Source organism: Crinia signifera, chromosome 7, assembly GCF_055691185.1.
Source record: "Crinia signifera chromosome 7, ASM5569118v1, whole genome shotgun sequence".
Taxonomy (NCBI): domain Eukaryota; kingdom Metazoa; phylum Chordata; class Amphibia; order Anura; family Myobatrachidae; genus Crinia; species Crinia signifera.
This window is the reverse complement of record NC_139223.1, coordinates 124,113,065-124,134,145: the sequence shown is the minus strand read 5'-3', so window position 1 is coordinate 124,134,145 and position 21,081 is coordinate 124,113,065. Positions and strand designations below refer to the sequence as shown.

General features: G+C 43.4%; 1 protein-coding gene across 1 annotated transcript in view; it reads right to left on the bottom strand.

The window, feature by feature from the left end:
- Positions 1–3,125: 3,125 nt before the first annotated feature.
- VIL1 (villin 1) overlaps positions 3,126–21,081 on the bottom strand; it is a 58,790-nt gene continuing 40,834 nt past the window's right edge. Inside the window, exons 13-20 of the mRNA XM_083152050.1 lie at positions 20,492–20,650; positions 18,308–18,487; positions 16,847–16,992; positions 15,275–15,419; positions 10,977–11,165; positions 8,014–8,082; positions 5,262–5,402; positions 3,126–3,754 (exon numbers count right to left, since the gene is read on the bottom strand). Of these exons, the coding sequence (XP_083008176.1) occupies positions 3,641–3,754; positions 5,262–5,402; positions 8,014–8,082; positions 10,977–11,165; positions 15,275–15,419; positions 16,847–16,992; positions 18,308–18,487; positions 20,492–20,650 (1,143 nt within the window). The 3' untranslated portion in view covers positions 3,126–3,640. The remainder of the gene's footprint in view (positions 3,755–5,261; positions 5,403–8,013; positions 8,083–10,976; positions 11,166–15,274; positions 15,420–16,846; positions 16,993–18,307; positions 18,488–20,491; positions 20,651–21,081) is intronic.

Sequence of the window (21,081 nt, the reverse complement as noted above, 5' to 3'; positions counted from 1 at the left end):
TGAATGGTGTGAGTTGAGGTTAATTTGGGTGCCGTTTTCAACGTTAAAACTGCACCCGGATGGCAACTGTCATCCTTCGGGGTTAATGGGATCGATCCCTAAGCCTGGCTTCCTCCTCTTTATCATACCATTTGAGAGAAAGGCGATACCTTGGAGGATGCAGGCCTGGAAACTGGAGAGAGGTTGAGTCATTTTAAGCTGTCACTTGGGTTTTGAACGTGTCTGACTGAGGGCCAGATGTACTAAGCTTGAGAATGAAAAAATGAAGAGTCCATGCGCCAAACTACCCTATGGACCAACCTCCCGCATGAGCGTGTTACCAACCCACAAAAGGCATTCTGTGCTGTGTGCTCATCTCCATTTTCAAAGCATTTGATTTACAAAACCACTATCTTTAGGTATTCTTTTTCTGTACTTTGTAGTAAGTAACGTTTATATGCCTCCATATACATACCTATTTGCCCTGCAGCTTATAATTAAGGACCAGATGTATCGACTTTCAAAAAGTGCTAAAATGGAGAGTGATTAATAGCCAGCTAAGCCACTCCTAACTGCCATGTTACAGGCTGGGTTTGAAAAAAGACAGGTAGGAGTGGATTGGCCGGTTTATCACTCTCCACTTTATCACTTTTAGAAGCTTGATACATCTGGACCTAAACCTCTTTACTAGATTGTATATTATTTACATCAATAGCTCTAAACAATCAGGTTCTGCATAATTGTACCATTAATGTTCAGAAGACACCTTGGGCTAAATGTAATAGCCTCTGAGTTGCCGGAAGTTTGATATATTGTTTCTAATTTGATAAATTATGTCTGGCGACTATCTGGAGCTGACAAAGGGCATTTTTCACTTTGTTGCACTGAATGCGTTTCCTTGAAGGTATGTAGGGACAGACAAGGCTGATCCTCAACAACGCATGCAGGCGCGTACAATTTATAACTTGCTAAGTGTTGGCGCATGGTGGTATTTAATTCAAAAGTCACTCAGTCCTTTTTCTGCTTTTAAAGCTGCAATTTGACACCTGTATAGCAAGGTCTAAAGGTGCCCATGCACTACTTCTCAGAGGGAAGAAGTGGCCTGTGATCCTCCATTAAATCGCCCGGGAGCAGGACTGCATACAATACACTGTATGCAGTAATTTTTCCATCCAAGCCTGTCAACAGGTTTGGTGAAATTATAGATCTATCGTGTTGCAGGTCCGATCTTGAGCCTCCAATGCTTACGAGACTATGCATTGTATTAGACCTGGTGTGAAAGACAAGCTATAGTGCAATTTAAACAATTTATTTGTTTGTTCTTGTGGAAAAAAAATATTTGGACACCTACCAACCTCGCCTGTTACTTTTTCTTTAAGAAGCTCTTCTATCCTCCACTCGTTACGTATTAATGGCTCCTGATTGTCTGCATAAGACACCTGTCCACACCCTCAAACAGTCAGACTGCAAGCTCTTCACCATGGCTAATGGTGCCCACACACGCACCGATCCCGGCGGTGCGATGCTGTATGATGGGGTGCGCGCTCCCGCGGCACCTCATCGTACAGTACAAAAAGTATGTGCTGCACATACTTTTTGTACTAGCTTTTTCTAGCATTGCATGCACATCGTATGCACAAGGCATACGATGCAATGCTATGTGTGCAAGTTAAGCCCACAACGCACGCCTTGATCGGTGTGTGTGTGGGCACCTTAAGAGAGCTGTCTAAGGACACCAGGGACAAAATTGTAGAGCTGCATACCTCCCAACGTCTGTGTTGGGGAAATAGGGACACTGCCGCGTGAGCGCCGAAAAGGAGGAGGGGTGTATGCAAATGAGGGTGTGGCTTATGCTAATTAGCTGCAACATCATTTTCATACGAGAATAGACGCTGTGCGCATGCGCACAGCGTCTATTCTATTAGATTAGGGGGGTCTCCCAACTGTAACCCCCCGCAGCGGGACAATGCCTGCCGCGGGTGGGACCCGAAAATCGGGACTGTCCCGCTGTAATCGTGACAGTTGGGAGGTATGGAGCTGCACAAGGCTGGGATAAGCTATGCAACAAAATCCAGCAGCTTGGTGAGAAGAGATTGGCAGTTGGTGCAATTACTAAAAAAAAAATTGGAAGAAATACAATATCACTGCCAATCTCCCTCGACCTGGGTCTCCATGCAAGATCTTACCTCCTGGGGTATCAGTGATCTTGAGAACGGTAAGGAATCAGCCCAGAACTACATGGGGGGGGGACCTGGTCAATGACCTCAAGGGAGCTGGGGCTACAGTCACAAAGGTTACCATTAGTAACACACTTTTTTGTCGTGGATTCAAATACTGCACCGCCTAAAAGATCCACCTACTTAAGCAAGCACATGTGCAGGCCAGGCTAGCAGTGACCATCTGGGTGATTCAGAGGAGGATTGGAAGAATGTCATGTGGTCAGATGAAAGAAAAATATAACTTTTTTTTTTTGTATAAACACCACTCGCCGTGTTTGGAGGGAGAAGAATTATGAGTGGTATCCTAAAAATACCAAACTCACTGTGGAGCATGAGGGTGGAAACCTCATGCGTTGGGGCTGCTTTTCTGCAAAGGGGACATGATGACTGATCCATATTAAGAAGAGGAATGCGGCCATGAGATTTTGGCCCACAACCACCTTCCCTCAGTAAGAGCATTGAAAATGGAATGTGGCTGGGTCTTCCAGCACGACAATGACCCCAAACACATCACCAGGGCAACTAAGGAGTGGCTCCATAAGAAGCATTTCAAGGTCCTGGAGTGGCCTAGCTAGTCTCCAAACCTCAACCCAATCAAAAATCTGTGAAGGCAGTTGTAAGTCTGTGTTGCCCAGCGACATCCCTAAAATATGACAGATCTAGAGAAGATCTGCATGGAAGAGTGGACCAAAATACCTGCTACAGTGTGTGCAAACCTGGTCAAGAACTACAGGAAATGTTTGACCTCTGTAATTGCCAACCAAGGTTATATTGAAAATTATTGAGTATAACTTATTGATTGTCCAAATATTTATTTTCTGCAAGAATATACAAAGAGATTGTTTAAACAATCACACAACGTGATTTCCTGGCTCCCCCCCCCCCCCCCCCCCCCAAAAAAAAAACATTCTGTCTCTCACAGTTGAACCTATTATCTGGGGGTTGCTGCAAGGGCACTGAGCCAGACAGACTTCCTGTACTTCGTTGACTAGCTCTGATGGTCAGAGTGGTTCGGATATGAGGTTGATCTACTGCTGAATTTTTGGATACAGCACTGTGCAGAAGGCATCTATTTCCGGCAGACATCACCTGCTGTATTTGCATTTTAGTTGTTTAGTATTGCATAGTGGTTTCCCTGTGGCTGTGCAACACTGGAAAAATCGTAATCCAGTCTACTGTTCACTATTTTACATTCATCAATTATATACCAGAAAATTTAAACTTGATAATCTACTGTATATGTACAGTGCTGTGGAGACATTGCTTGGTTTTTAGTACAATATAATTTTATTACTCTTTCTGTAAAAACTCTTGACTTATGTGTAAGGTTTTATATCGCCCAAGCCCTCTGACCTGCACATGGGAGAGTAAAATGGTATTTCAGTGGGACCAAAAAAAAAAAAAGTTTTAAAACAAAAAGAAAGCAAACATGCATGATACAATCAGAACAGTCCTTTTTCTTTCTTGATGTTCTGTCTCTTCCATTCAGGCAAAGCTTGGAATTCATTGTTTGACATTCCAAATATCCTTGTAAAATCCTCTGTGGATAGATATTCCTGTAACAGAAAGCACAATTGTTACTGTAGTTCTAAAGCAGTTGGGAAATACCAACCGCTATACAAATGGCAGAAATCACTTTCCAGACATTTCTTGTATTTCTTTTTTTATTTTTTTTATTTCACACTGCAAATTTATTAAAAAAAAATGCAGGTTACCCTAGTTAATCTTCTACATTAGTGGTTCCCAAATGTGGGGGGTATATGTATGACCTGGCGATATGCAGGACAGTTGTTTTCTGATAGCAGCAGCATCAATGCAGGCATGCAATGTTATCATTAAGATTCCTCTCCACATATGGAAATGCTATGTATGATTGGTCAGCAAATCGAAACTGTTCTGACACCTACAGCTATCGATTTCAACTGCTGCAGATGTGGTTGCCCTGGCTCCAGGAGGTCCATGGCAGATCTTGCCAAAGCATCAATATCCCATGCATGCGCACTGGAGGGGGTTGGTGGGGTTTGGGAGACCACAGCATTTCAGCACTATAATGATGTGCTGTGGACAATGGCCGGTGTTGCCGGAGGGGGGATTTTTCACTCAAGGGCTGCGTATTAGTGCTTTGAATCGGTAAAGAGACAAAGAGGGAACAGTCACACTGGCACAATACTGTATGTGCCAGTATCATACTTTTGACTTTTAAAATGGGACAGTTAGTGATACACAATTCACCTGTCGGATGACCTTGAAAAAATGAACTGTTAGAGGTCCTTGCGGTCCGAGCTTGGGAAACATTGCTCTAAATAAGCGGTTCCCAACCTCCGTCCTCAAGTACCCCCCCAAAAAGGTGCACTCATTATTCACTGACATTTTAAAAGATCCACAGGTGGAGCTAATTATTTCACTTGTGATTCTGTGTGGAGACCTGGTATACATAATCTTTTGGGGGCGTACTTGAGGACTGAGTTTAGGAAACACTGCTCTACATAATTACTGATGTACAGGGCAGCGACACCAGCTGTTTATTAATCTTACACTTGGAGGAGGATTACATCTCCATATTCTTGCATCACTGGTTGGTTTAAGGTTAAAGTATTGTTATGTAACAATTCATAGACTTCTGAATTGTTAGCTTGCGAGCAGGACCCTTCTACCTCTATGTGATTTGTTTCTAGCCAGTTTGTTTAATCACTGTTGTTTCCAATTGTAAAGCGCAACGGAATATACTGCGCTATATAAGAAACTGTAAATAAATAAATAAGGTAACGTATCAAACCTGTAAAATTAACACGTTGCCTATAACAACCAATCAGCTTTTAGTCATGTACATGCTATAAGATGATATGTACTGTAAAAGCTGAATGTTTACTAAAGGCAATTTCTCTAGTCTAGTCTTTTGATACATATAATCTTAATGATTCCCTGCAAAAAAGATCTCCTATAGTACAAGAGGACATTGTGGAAATACATTGCAAGCTCCTGAAACTAGATGGTTTAAAGTGAAAAAGTAATTCTAAATATCAAATGTATTTAGAAATGAATAAATGTAAGCTGCTCACTTACCTCTTTCCTAGAGGGATTAACCCCTGTGGGCAATTCATCCGGGGTCTTATTTATCAATGCATCTGCTGGGTACGTCTGGGAAATTAGGGACCTAAAATCTGTCAGAGCGGTGAAAGAGTCCAGCTGTACATTGGAGAATCCCTGTCATGGAAAGATGACTGTTAAGAGTGCGACGGATCGTAATATTTCCAGATCCTATTGTTTATCATTAAAAACATTAAAGGATCTTTACTGTTGTTTAGGAAGTTTACTGAAACTAGGGTGATGAATAGTAAATACGTGATAAAGTACCGGCCAATCAGCTGCTAACTAATTTCTCAAACACAGCCTGTAACATGGCAGTAATGAGCTGATTGGCTGGTCCTTTATCTCTCTTTATCACCACTCACCTTAACTCTTGTTAAGGCTTAATACATCTTCCCCACTGTATCAGGGTCCCAGCAATATATACCGTTGTGCTCATAAGTTTACATACCCTAGCAGAATTTGTGATTTTCTGCCCATTTTTTCAAGTTTGTGAGTTATCATTCATATTCTCTTTCACTCATGGTTAGTGGGTGGGTGATGCCATTTATTGTCAAACAACGGTGTTTACTCTTTTTAAATCATAATGACAACAGAAACTACCCAAATGACCCTGTTTAAAAGTTTACATACCCCAGTTCTTAATACCATGTATTGCCCCCTTTAACATCAATGACAGCTTGAAGTCTTTTGTGGTAGTTGTGGATTAGGCTTTTTATTTTCTCCGATGGTAAAGCTGCCCATTTTTCTTGGCAAAATGCCTCCATGATATTGAGGTCAGGAGACTGAGATAGCCAGTCCAGAACCTTCAATTTAATTCTGCTATAGCCAATGACAAGTCAACTTGGCCTTGTGTTTTGGATCATTGTCATGTTGGAACGTCCAAGTTTGTCCCATGCGCAGTGTCCGGGTTGATGAGTGCACATTTTCCTTCAGTATTTTCTGATAACATGCTGCATTCATCTTGCCATCAATTTTCAAATCAAGTTTCCAGTGCCTTTGTAGCTCTCACATCCCCAAAACATCAGCGATCCACCTCAGTGTTTCACAGTAGGAATGGTGTACCTTTCATCATAGGCCTTATTGACTCCTCTCCAAACGTACCGTTTATGATCGTGGCCAAAAAGTTTGATTTTGGTCTCATCACTCCAAAATGACTTTGTTCCAGAAGTTTTGAGGCTTGTCACTGTGCTGTTTGGAGTATTGTAAGCGAGATGCTTTGTGGCAGTTGCCTCCTAATAGCTTTCTTCTGGTGACTCGACCATGCAGCCCATTTTTCTTAAAAAAACTCCTTATTGTGCATCTTAAAACAACAACACCACTTTTTTTCAGAGTCCTGTATTTCAGCTGAAGTTAGTTGTGGATTTTTCTTTGCATTCCGAACAATTTTTCCTGCAGTTGTGGCTGAAACTTTTGTTGGTCTACCTGAATGTGATTTGGTTTCCACAGAATCCCTAATTTTCCACTTCTTAACTAGAGTTTGAACACTGCTGATTGGCATTCTCAATTGCTTGGATACAGGGCTATTTTTCAGTAGGCTCCAGCAGGAACTGAGGCCCTTATTCTAGTTCACTCTTTCTGACAAAATATTTCTTAGATGGACAAAACCATGTGCACTGTAGGTGAGGCAGGTGTTACTTGTGCAGAGATAATTAGATTTGGGTGGGGTTTTACACCTACCTCACCTGCAGTGCACATGGTTTTGTCCATCTAAGAAATATTTTTTCAGAAAGAGTGAACTAGAATAAGGGCCTCAGTTCCTGCTGGAGCCTGCTGAAAAATAGCCCTGCTTGGATATCTTTTTATATCCCTTTCCTGTTTTATATAGTTTAATTACCTTTTCCCACAGATCCTTTGACAATTCTTTTGCTTGCCTCATGACTCAGAATCCAGACACTTCAGTGCAGCACTGGATGAAAGATGTAAGGGTCTTTCAAGAGACCAGAAACTCACTGACCTTTTATACACACACACTGATTACAAGCAAGCAGATCACAGGTGAGGATGGTTACCTTTAGTAGCAATTCAAACCCGTTTGTGTCAATTTGTGTGCATGTTATCAGGCCAAAATCTCCAGGGTATGTAAACTTGATCAGGGTCATTTGGGTAACTTCTGTTGTCATTATGATTTAAAAAGAGTAAACACAGCTGTTTGACAATAAATGGCTTCACCCAACCACTAACCATGAGTGAAAGAAAAGCTTGTGGGTTATCATTCATATTCTCTGATAAATGGGCAGAAATCACAAATTCTTCTAGGCTATGTAAACTTATGAGCACAACTGTATGTACCATGTGGCTGCTGTGGTCCTTCACAGCACATAGATCAGTTCTGAAACTTTCAATTACAATTGCTGCCCTGGATACCTTTTTTTTTTTTAAATTAAGGAAAGCGGTAATTACTACTGTGACCCTGCTAAGGTATTCTGTCGCAGCAATCGTAATATATTTACAAAAAAAAGTAGCATAGTCACCCCAGTCATTCAAGGTACAGTAGTGTTTCTTTATTTAATAATGTGTGCCTACTACTAGTTAATGGAAGTGTTGTTGGTAGGGACTCTGGCCAAAAGTAGAACTTGGCTCTATTACAGGTTGCAAACATATACTGTACCTCTTTGAGAGTGTTCCTTATTCAATTGTGTACTCTGACCTCTAGTTTGCAAAATGGAGCAAGTAGAAATCAGATTATGTTGTATAGGTGAGTGATGAGTTAAATCTGTTTCCTTACCGACGAGATCTCATCAAGCTCATCATCATCTCCCAGTTCTGCTTTCAGCTCTTCATAAGATTTTGTATTCTGTAAAACATAAATCATATTCTCATCCTCTTCACAACACATTTTATAATAAAATAGCCATAATGAGTAGCCATCTTTTGTTAAGAATGAAAGCTGTAAAACAATCTTGTGGTGATAAAGCTCGGTACACACACATAGATTTATCTGTCCAATTTGTCTGGTGAGAACAGAAATTTGGTGACGTATTGGGAGCAAAGGATAGTCGTCATTCAGAAAAATTTGGTAAATCCATTTGATTTAACAGTTATGCGAACAATATTTTTTTAACAGTTTTCTAGCTTTTGAGAGATTTACCAGATTTTTGTTCTCACCAGATATGTTGGACAGATAAATATTTAGGTGTGTACCCAGCATAAAGCATGCTGTTGATGTGCTGGGGGGAGCACAGTCTGCGGTAATGTGCAAATATCTGTGCAAAGTCCTGGTGAATACAGAACAAGGATTTTGGTGACCAAGCTACAAATGCAGAACTGCCTGTACAAATTCAGGTCTCATATTCTCTGATAACACTTGTAAAATGGGGATACTGTCGTATTGTTGACCCAACTTAGGTCGACAGTCATTAGGTCAACACCGTTGGGTCGACAGGCAACAAGGTTCTCGGTCCACATGGATGAAGGTTGACAGGTCGACATGGGTTTTTTCACTGTTTTTTGAGCCGACGCGTGGACAGGTGGTATTTCATGCCCTCCATCCCCTAGGGCGTGGTGGGAGAATAAAATAGTGTGCCAAGCGCAGCGCGGCACCATGCCCGAAGCATAGCGAGCGATGTGAGGGGCTGTGGTTGACTTCCAACTGTGGCCATGTCGACTGTTTCAACATTCGGGTAAAAAAACAACTGAAAAAAACCCATGTCGACCTAGAACCCTGTCGACCTTTCTGCTTGTCGACCCAATGGTGATGACAATGCGATCCACACCCGTAAAATGCAATTCCCTATTCTAGCAATTATAATTCAATGAAACATCTAGAAATCCCATACTCTGGAGGCCAAAGACCATATTTTGATGACCATAATGCAATGGAAGATATATAAAGCCCACATATGGATGTACACAGCAACCACAAAGCCTTTTTTAGGTGACCAAAGTAAAAATGCAGAGCTTATAGTTTAGTATTGAATACACATTCAGGTGCTAAGTGCACTTATAAGCAATAGTCCAGTGTGATGTTTGCTCTGTCGATTCCTCTCTGTTCTGCCAAGGAAATCTTTCTTCTCACCTTTGAATGGATGAACATGCTCAGTCTCATAGGACTCAGTCCTATTTGCCACAATGGTCTCGCCCCGTGAATAAGTTTGGCTATAAGCTGTAATTATGGCGCGGACAAGTTTGTGGGTTTTCTTTTCACAGAATAATATAGCTGCGTACAAAAATCCACAAATCTGGGGTCCGATAGGGCCGCAAAGGGAGCAACAGAAACTTACCCCATAGGGATCAATCCAATAAGGTGGGAGTTTTTTTTTTTCCCCCCTGTGAGTGATTTTCACTGCAAACTCGCACTGTAAATTTAATTTGCAATCCACTTCTATACTTATATTGCTATTTCAGAGGAAATTCGCCCCTGAGAATGTAAAAAAGGCTTGAAAACCTTCACTTAACTTAAAAATGCCAGGACAGTGCAGAATCTCTGCCACACCTCCCCAATGAATAATAAAACACTTGGAGGGGTTTAAATTGCATACTTTACCAGCAGTAAAGTAAGGGTGAGCTCTGGGCCATTTTTGTGGGTTTTGGATCTGTATCGGTTTTGCAAAACCATGCTTGTGGATTTTTGTTTTGGATCTGGATTTTATTTTTATTTTTTTATCATAAAAACAGCTAAAATTTTAGGAGTGTTTTTGTTCCAATTTAACCTTAATAACATTCGTTGCCAGACTATTCTTTACACATCACAGCTCACAATATTATTTTTATCCACTTTAGGCCAAAAGGTTTCACTGAGGTAGCTGGAATACTAAGCGTCAGAAAGGGGTAGCGCAAACGCATGGCACATCTAGTAGTGGCACTGCAGTGTTAGATAGGATGGCAGTGACTGGCTCCTCTCCTATCCATGCTTCCACAGAAGGATCCTTGATCTTCATCCCAGAAGGGGACCAGGAAGAAAACTTGTAGTAGTTAAACAAAACAATTGACTGTTAAACAATCCTTTACAAGGGGGACCAAGAATGACAGCAGTCACAGCGGATTCATTTTGCTATAATGTGCTTCCAGTATCTGCCATTTTAAACAGTTAATTGAGGTCCTGTGTCCCCACTACCAAACTGTGGCCCTCCAGCTGTGGTGAACCTACAATCCCTGCATGCCTTGCCAAAGTTTTAGCATTCCCTAATAGCAAAACTGTGGCAAGGCATGAAGGGACTTGTAGTTTCACAACAGCTGGAGGGCCATAGTTTGGACATGCCTAATCTAGATTGTATTGTGTGAAGAAAAGGATGTACACACTGATGGGAGTGAGGAATTGGTTGTTGATGATGATGATGATGATGACATCTTGCCTATGTATAGGTAGTTTGTGCATGGAGAGATCATTGCCAGAAATGTCCTCTGCCCATTGGCAGCATGTTTTGTGGGGGCCCAAACAAACCAGTCATTTCAGCCACAAGGATCGGTATGATTACCAGAACAGCTAAACCCAGGCAAATCTTAGTACCCAAATAGAACTTGAGGATCCCACATTATCAGAATGGAAACTGATGGTAATCCTTGCCATAACATACAGCAATTCTGGACTAGGGATAGATATTAGAGATATGGAAATGTTCATGACTTCCTGCGTTTATTTATTGACATACAGATGTGGCTTTAGAGTTTGGGACTATTCTGATTTTTCTCTATAGTCCCTGTTTCTTGCTAGTGATTGGGCACATGGAAAGTTGTTAACAAATCACATACCTCCCATTTAAATGGATCCCATGCATGGAACCAGCCAGTGAAGGTGGGGGGCTCAAATCCTTGCTTCACTAAAATTATGGGTGTGTCACGATCACGTCCACCCGGGTGAGATTTTATATAGTCCTGAGCTGTGAATGCAGCATCCTTCTTTTCTGTTTCATTTGCATTTTTACCGATCCATAAAAAGACCTAGAGAGGATAAGAAAAGAACAATGAGCAAGCAGTACATACTGATTCTTAGTCATGTGGATGGCTTAGCATGGACACAAATGTTTTTTTTGTTTTTGACATACAGAGCGTAAGCAGAATAAAATTTCTGCACGCATCAATCCTATTTTAATGAGAACGAATTTTGGCTGGTTTTGTCTTTCCATGAATTAGGGCATTTCAGGATGGGAACCAGGCAATCTAACATGACCTCCATAACTCGTGGCCTCAATCAATTTGAGAATCTGAGGCATTAATTGACTGCGGTTGCACAAATATGATCACAGAAATTTCAACAATTTGGAGCATATCTTTCTGGAATTATGGATTATTATACACCCACTGTATACTCACAAATCACAGCGGAGAATCGAACTGTAACAGCGATATAGATGCTCTCAGCCCTGATTGGCTGTAGGCATCTCCATTTCCACGCCTACAGTCAATATGGGTGGAGTGCTTCTGTACCACTCTGCTTTTCTGCTGTCATTACAACAGAGGCAGCTGGCTCACCTCTCAGTCAGTATGGGGTGAGCTGCTGCCGGGCACAGATGGAGACAAAGCTTTTTGTGAGTATAGGTGTAAAATTAGTGTGTGTATAACAAAGTTTTACTGTTCTCTGTGCCTGTGGGTTTTTTTTACGTTCTTTTTACAGGTGGACTACAAGTCCAATGGGGCCCATTAATACATTGTGGTTCACCAAGTCCCAGCATATGGGGGACCTGCTGGGACTTGTTGTTCACCTGTAAAAATGCAATTTTTTTTTACACGTATCAGCCCGGCATCCACCGCCCATTGACGCCGGGGACAGTCCCATACTTCAGCTCTGGACAGCTGAAGAATTGGTTGGGGGTCCCCACTCCCCCAGATATGGTGTCCAGGGCTGAACCCGCAGGGCGCATGGTATGGCCGGGGCACCTTATGTAAAAAGTGTCCCCTGGATGTGGCATGACGCCGCCGGCTGTTGGAGCCTGTTGCTGGTTTCAAAATACGGGGAACCCCCAGTGTTTTTGTCCCCCCCCCCCCCCCCCCCCCCCGTATTTTTGGAACCAGGTCCGGTCCAAGAATCTGGGGCAGGTTTCAGAAATACGGGGGACCCCTACTCTTTTTGTCCTATGTATTTTTGGAACCAGGTCCGGCTCAATGAGCCCGGGGCTGGTTATGCTCAGGAGGGGTGATCCCCACACCATTTTTTTTATTTTAACTTTTACATATTTTTTAAGACAGAACCATGCACTCTCCAGGCATAAGTGTGTCTAGAACCCCCTTCCGCCTCTCCAGGCTTAAGTGTGTCTAGAACCCCCTTCCGCCTCTCCAGGCATAAGTGTGTCTAGAACCTCTTTCCACCTCTCCAGGCATAAGTGTGTCTAGAACCCCCTTCTGCCTCTCCAGGCTTAAGTGTGTCTAGAACCCCCTTCCGCCTCTCCAGGCATAAGTGTGTCTAGAACCCCCTTGCGCCTCTCCAGGCTTAAGTGTGTCTAGAACCCCCCTTCCGCCTCTCCAGGCATAAGTGTGTCTAGAACCATAGGCGAATCTAGAATTATGGTAATGGGTGGTCCCCGAACCAGACACAACAGCAGGGGGACCTTTGCGCTGCGTAGCCGCGTGGCAAAAAGGGGGTGTGGCCTCATGGGAAGGAGGCGTGCCATCTAAAAAAGGGGTGTGGTATTACACTTTAGACCATACACAGTAATGCCTATTACACATTTTAGCAAACTCCGTAATACCCATTACACATAAAGCCACACGCCGTAATGCCAATTACACATAAGGCCACACACCATAATGCCCATTACACATTGTGCCACACATCATGATGCCCATACTATATAACAAACCGTAATGCCCATTACATATTTGCCACATAAGTGCTGCTTACCTACGTGCTCCTTGCTAGGGGGTTCTTGCTTGATGGCACCATAGTACCCATTACACATGATGCCGCACACTATAGTACCCATTACACATGATGCCGCACACCATAGTACCCATTACACATGATGCCGTGCACCATAGTACCCATTACACATGATGCTGCACACATAATGGCCCTTACACATGATGCTGCACACATAATGCCTCTTACACATGATGCTGCACACATAATGCCCCTTCCACATGATGCTGCACTTCGTCATGCCCCTTACACATTAAGCCACACATTATGCGTAAAGCCCCCACATACCGCCACTTGTAGCATCCCTTAAGCAATGCCCCCAAAAGTGCCACTTACTGTAAATTTTTATATGAGCCTTCGCTGCTGCTACAGGGAGAGATGGAGAGCGGTGCAGCTGCATCTATGGGGAGAGGAGCAGAGCGCAGCGCAGAGCATGGTCCCACTCCCCTCCTAGTGTCCCCTCTAGCCGAGTGGACATTTGAAATATTGTGCGCGCTGTTGTGCGTGACGTCGGGGGAGCACGCCGGGCGCTGGCACCACATGATTAAAGGGGGGACGGGCTGAGGTGAAAGCGGGGAGAAGAATTGGAGCGGAAGCTGCAGGGGTGACAGTCATTGACAGCTGGGCAGAGAGCAGGGGGCTGCCCGGCTGTATTCAGAGCACTGCAGGTCACGGCTGTTTGAAATAATACCCCTTTCACAACAGAAAATGCAGGGATTTACCTGTGTATATTGTCTCAGGATCATGCAGGGACATTCCCAGGCTGACCCCTTATACACCAGCCTAGTCCCTGCATTTTCTGGTGTGAGGGGGAGAGACAACCACTCCCCTCTCCCTACCCCCCTTTAACCAACCAGCTCTATCTTCGGAACCAAATGACCCATTTACATGAGACGGTGACCAGTATCATATTGAAGAACTTTTGAGTTGGCTTCGAATGATTTTGGTCCCGTGAAACTGGGCTGTTTGGTTCCAGAGAAATCTGCCCTCAAAGAACATAAACAGTCATGAAATTACATTTAAGAAATGAAAAAAAAAAAAAACGGTTTAACCTCAATATCCCTGGGACCAATTAACCCATATGGATCCAGCCTGGTATCAGATTGAAGGCCCAGCGATTTGGGTTAGACTGAGATCAACCCAGTTATGCCGAAGGGGGAACTGGCAGCCGTTGAACTGGGTGGGGGTCGGAATTAGCGGGTCCCATGTTATCTTATAGGGAAAACGTTCCAGCTTTGCCTGGCAGTATCTCCGGTTCCCAGGGGGCTAGAGACACGGGGCTGGGCACGTTGGAAAGCCCCATCCCTCAGCTACAAATGGGCTAATGGGTGGTCCTGTGCACCCCCGGACCACCCCCTAGATTCGCCTATGTCTAGAACCCCCTTCCACCTCTCCAGGCATAAGTGTGTCTAGAACCCCCTTCCGCCTCTCCAGGCTTAAGTGTGTCTAGAACCCCCTTCCGCCTCTCCAGGCATAAGTGTGTCTAGAACCCCCTTCCGCCTCTCCAGGCTTAAGTGTGTCTAGAACCCCCTTCCACCTCTCCAGGCATAAGTGTGTCTAGAACCCCCTTCCGCCTCTCCAGGCTTAAGTGTGTCTAGAACCCCCTTCCGCCTCTCCAGGCATAAGTGTGTCTAGAACCCCCTTCCGCCTCTCCAGGCATAAGTGTGTCTAGAACCCCCTTCCGCCTCTCCAGGCATAAGTGTGTCTAGAACCCCCTTCCGCCTCTCCAGGCATAAGTGTGTCTAGAACCCCCTTCCGCCTCTCAAGGCTTAAGTGTGTCTAGAACCCACTTCCGCCTCTCCAGGCTTAAGTGTGTCTAGAACCCCCTTCCGCCTCTCCAGGCATAAGTGTGTCTAGAACCCCCTTCCGCCTCTCCAGGCATAAGTGTGTCTAGAACCCCCTTCCACCTCTCCAGGCTTAAGTGTGTCTAGAACCCCCTTCCACCTCTCCAGGGATAAGTGTGTCTAGAACCCCCTTCCGCCTCTCCAGGCTTAAGTGTGTCTAGAACCCCCTTCCGCCTCTCCAGGCATAAGTGTGTTTAGAACCCCCTTCCGCCTCTCCAGGCATAAGTGTGTCTGTGATGAGAATGAATTCTCCTACTTGCATGTGCAGTGCGCATTTACACAAGAGAGACACACTACGCAAGGTGGTGCATGCTCAACTCTACACCTGCCTCACTGTCTCCTCCTCTCACCTGATCCCAAGTATCCAACAGAAACACATCATCTTCATCCAAGTCGTCTTGGTTGTAATCTGTGATTTCTGTTGCAACAAAGACTCCTGCTTTATTAGAACATTCAAATAGGCGTGGGTTAATATCGGTCGTCTGTTCCTGCAGCCTATAGGAGAACAAAGTATTCATATTTATTTTACCTTTTGCATTCCATCATGTAGAATTTTTTTGTGATGAATAGGTGACCAACCATTCAAATCAACATAAGTCAGATAATACAACAAGTGAACAGTACCTCATGCTTGGTGATGTTACTAGATTTACTATATTCCTAAGGTGACCTCTTTACTATTTGTTCAGCCCACACACTGGCTGCTTCCTATACTTGCATGTGACATGTGTATTGGTTCTGGATTTGCCATGGGTCGATATAAATATTCAGTTGCTGCGTTTAATACTCTGTTACTGTAATAAAACATTCCATTTATTTATTTATTTTGAAAATAGCTTTCTCTAGAATTTGATCCCTCTCTTTGTTACAGATTCAATCAGGTACACAATGAGAATAATTACGGGAGAGAAACCTCACTCATTTTTGCCTGCAGCACTATGTATCAGTGTAATGGCAGGAGAGATGATAAAAATGATAGCCTGTCATTTAAATATTGATGTAAGCACAAAATGAAAGGATTAAGTTAAAATAGAAATATTGTTGTCCTCATCACTAGTGTACAAGTCACCCGACAGGTGCATTCATTACTCATTGATACATTTTAAAAGATCCACAGGTGGAGCTAATTGTTTCACTTGTGATTCCGTGAGGAGACCTGCAAAACATGCACTGTGTGGGGTCCTAAGGACCGAGTTTGAGAACCTGTGAAATAGAGCAAACATATAGGTAGTGGTGTACTACAATAATATGTATGACGCTGCATACAGGCAAATGGATTCGGTATGAAAACCCGACGGTCAAAATAACGACAAGGACAAAATCCCGACATTTAAAATCCCAACAAGGTCAAAATACCAATATATAGAATGTACAGGTGAAACAGTCAACATGATTTCTGTTGACAGGTCGCGAGGTCGACATGTTTTTTCACAGTTTTTTTACCCGAATGTCGACACGGTCGACATGGACACAGTTGGAAGTGAACCGCAGCCCCCCCGCAATGCTTCGGGCACTATTTTATTCTCCCACCACACCCTAGTGGACGGTAGGGCATTAAATACCGCCTGTCGGGACATGTCGGGTCAATAAACAAAAACCCATGTCGACCTGTCGACAGAAAGTCATGTTGACTGTTTCACCTGTACATTCTATATGTCGGTATTTTGATCTTGTCGGGATTTTGTCCTTGTCGGGATTTTAAATGTCAGGATTTTGACCGTGTCGGGATTTTGACCGTCGGTATTTTTACTGCATTCCAGGCAAATATGTGCATTTATGTCCATGCATGTATTGCAGGAACTATTGTAATACGGCCAATATCTGTTTAACTCATCATCAGTCTCTTTCTGGATATACTATGGTCACTAGTTCTTAGAATCTACAGTTGGACATACTACGGCCATCAGTTATCAGGTCTTTACCTCTTATTGTTGGCATATTGACTTTTGCCTCCCAGAGCCAGCCAGAACTCATCTGGCTCCTGGCCCTCAGCTAACACCACCTTCTCGCCCCTGGAAATCAGGTCAGCAACATTTTTGGCCATTTCTCTCTCATCGCCACTACAGCCCTGTGGGACAACAAGAAAAAAGTCTAAAGGTTGCTTACTGCATTTTTAATCTAAATACCTCATATAAAATAATAATTTAGGGATTATTGGGGCAGATGCATTAAACTAGGTGCAGTGATAAAGTGGAAGGTGATAACACACCAGCCATTCTGCTGTGCCTAAAAAAATGACAGAAGTTGATTTGCTGGTGCGTTACAGTGGATATATTGCCCATAACAACCCCAAGCTTCTAGGTAGAATTTATTAAGTATATTCTCTAAAATTATAAGTACAATAGAAGTTGATTGATTACTATGGAAAAATATTCCACTATTTCCACTGCTTGATACATCAACCTAAAAGAATATTATCTAAAAAAATCTGAATTTACCAAATCTCATCAATTTCTGAATGCTAATGAAAGTTATCAGATTACAATGTTCAACCATCCTAGGGGTTATCTTAATTCCTGTGTATTAGAATCACAAATAATGGAAAAAGATGTAAGTCTGATCCTAATACATATGGTATCCAAGTTTTTTTGTTTTTTTCATTTTATAAATTGAAATGTAGTATTTAAAACCAAGTCTCTCCCCCTCCTCCCAAAGAATTATGTACTAGACTTGTGATTTTATTTTTCTAACTCCAAGTCTCTTGGATTACTAGCTGTCTTATTATTGTTGACCAGAGTACCATACCATATAACTCTTGGTATTACCTGTCCTATTATTGTTGACCAGAGCACCATATAGCTCTTGGTATTACCTGTCCTATTATTGTGTACCAGAGTACCATTTCATATAGCTCTTAGTATTACCTGTCCTATTATTGTTTACCAGAGTACCATACCATATAGCTTTGGTATTACCTGTCCTATTATTGTTGACCAGAGTACCATATAGCTCTTAGTATTACCTGTCCTATTATTGTTTACCAGAGTACCATACCATATAGCTCTCGGTATTACCTGTCCTATTATTGTTGACCAGAGTACCATATAGCTCTTGGTATTACCTGTCCTATTATTGTTGACCAGTGCACCATATAGCTATTGGTGTTACCTGTCCTATTATTGTTGACCAGAGTGCCATATAGCTCTTGGTATTACCTGTCCTATTATTTTTGACCAGATGACCATAGACCTCTTGGTGTTACCTGTCCTATTATTGTTGATCAGATTACCATATAGTTCTTGGTATTACCTGTCCTATGATTGTTGATCAGATTACCATATAGGTCTTGGTATTACCTGTCCTATTATTGTTGATCAGATTACCATATAGCTGTTGGTATTACCTGTCCTATTGTCAGATCACCATATAGTTCTTGGTATTACCTTTCCACACCACAGATAGCAGACTCCTTTAGTCTTCAGCACAAATACGTCACTGGAATTGAGGGATGATGCACGGACAGGTACTTCAAAAGCCTTGGTATTGTATTCATTGGTCCCGTGGACATGAAATAATCTGATTTCAGGTGGTGTCTCATTGTTGTCTGCACGGGATGTTCCACCCTAAATATGGAAAAACAGAAAAATATCCATTTTTTTTCACTAGCTAATCAGTAAAAATGGCAACCCTCCAATTGAATCGCAAAAAAAATAATCACAGAAGTATAATAATTATGATTTTGAGCATGTGCAGGTTTCTAAGGTGCAGATTTATGACATTTTTGTTTACAAAAAGAATGTGAAAAAGGGTTTTCACAACCTTTTCATATTATTTTAGTATCACCTAAATGTCACCATGCCCCCTTCCCCGTTTGTCTGTCTATGTATGCTCCCATCCCCATCCAGTGCTGTAATCAAGTAGTGTCTCTCCTTCTTGCTCCTTCTCCCCCTCTCTCCCTGTTGCTTCTCTATGTCCTTCTATCCCTGACACTGTTTCTCTCTTTTATTTTCATATACATTTTATAGGTAATCGATAGGCATCTTTATTCTGATTGATGTTGTCAGAAACTGCGGTGCGTGTTCGCATCTGCGCATGCATCTGCGTTCCTTACCCGCTCGCTGGTGTGTCTTGCAGTGCAGGCCCTTGTCCTGTGCTGTCCCCGGGTACTCTCCTTGGCAGGATCTGAGTGGCATTATCCTGAACTGTTGCCAGCATCCCACGCTGGTCGTGGGTCGGGCCCACGCCACATGGGCGCTGCCATGACACCTGCAATCGCATGACTCTGTTGTCCAATGATTTCCCTGTGACCGTGATACAGTGCCAGTGATACTCCTGTGAAAATCCTTTGCAATCTGCTGCTGTCATCTGCTGATGTTAGAGCTCCCTGGGTCTCTTCAACTGCCAGGTTACCTTCCTCGCTGTCTACCTTCTCCAGCTCCTAAGGCAATAGGATAGGGCACTACAGCATCCTTCAGCAGAGTTTGCTAATACCATCTGCGACTCCCAAGTCAACACAGGTGTCAACTCTGCAGTTCCTTTATTCCCTGTGTCGGTTCCTAAGCCATCAACTCCCGTGTCGACTCCCAGGTCGTCAACAGCCATGTCAGCTCCCAGGCCGTCAACTCCCGTGTCCACTCCCAGGTCATCAACAAGCTCCTGTTGACTCCCAGCACATCAATACCCATCCAGCTCCCAGGCTATTGTCTCCCACTGGCTCCCAGGCCATCTACAGTACCGTCTCGACTCCCAAGTCATCTACACTCCCTCCGGCTTCTAGGCCGTCAACACTCCGTGCTGGCTCTCAAGCCACTGCTATTTCTCCGGCCTCCCAGGCCAGCGCAGACCATGGTTCCAAGTTTCAAGCTCACTGCCACTAGTCACTCACCATCTCCCGTGACTGGCCAGTTAGCTGTGGGGAACTCGGGTCAGAGGGCCGTGACCTCGCCACCGAACGCAGCGGAGTCCAAACCTCCTAGCGAGGGTCCCTGGTGAAAACCGTTGGTGGTTTTAGACTCCGCACCTCTGACCAGAGTATCATCAACTCCCCCCACTTAGCTGTGCCCACAGTGCCAGTGATACTCCTATGAACTGTCCTTATCTTAAGCCTCCCATGTTCCAGTTCCCAGCATCCACCACTGGGCCACTGCTGCCACAGCCGGGAACACCAGAGACCCAAGCCCTGACAGATGTTCATTGAGATTAAAGATAGGAAACCTGTCGCTCTTCAGTTGTTGCTGAACTAAACGTCTTAGCCTACTGAGACTTGTAGTTCCACAATATATTAAGACACATAAACTGCACAAACCTGCATTACATTAATGTTGATTGGATTTTTGAAAGCAAACTACTGCTTTTGGGTGTTCATGTTGCCAAGTCTGCCCTGTTTTAGATTCTTCTGCCTCTCTGCACTCACAATAGATCATAAATAGCATGTGAACAAGTGATGATGCTTCCAGCATACTTATTGTACATTCAGATTAGAAAACAAGGCAAACATCAAAATAGAGTGACTGGAGGGAAGAATGGACGACCTCTGAAATACAACCTGTAAGTGTTCTCACAAATATACAACTTGTGAGTGTGAGGTACAAGTGTATGTATTCTTATGTCCATATGATGGTTCTTACCTCATACACCACCAGCTTCCCTTTGAATATAGCCATAAGGTGTGAGGGTTCCTTTCCCATAGTCACGCGCACCTGCACAGGTTGTCCATCGTACTGCTGATCCAGGATCACAGCCTGATAGGCGGATGCAGTAATCTCATCTTGAGTGGCGTGGCGGCCCTGACCAGCAAAATTACAGGTGAGTGCAAAACCATCATAAGACAAGAGGAATTAATGTCACCGCTTTTAATTGGTTTAAGATAAATAAGCATAAACTGCTTAAATAGAAAAGCAGTTGATTGATATGAGAATTATTAAGGAAACATGGGCAGCACAATGGCACTGTGATTAACATTTAATGTCTCAAATCACTGCTGTACTGGGTACAATTTCAACCAGGGTCCTATCTAGTGGAGTTTACATGTTCTCCCCTTGTCCACATGGGTTTCCTCAGGGTACTCCAGTTTCTTTCCATCATCTAAAAACATATTTGCAGGCTAAATGGCCAGGGACAGTGGCCCTTATTCTGATTGACTAGGTCGGAGCACTTTTTTTTAGCCAACTGTGCATGTGCAGCCTCACTCCACCGTGCACCGATGTAACTCAGCGAC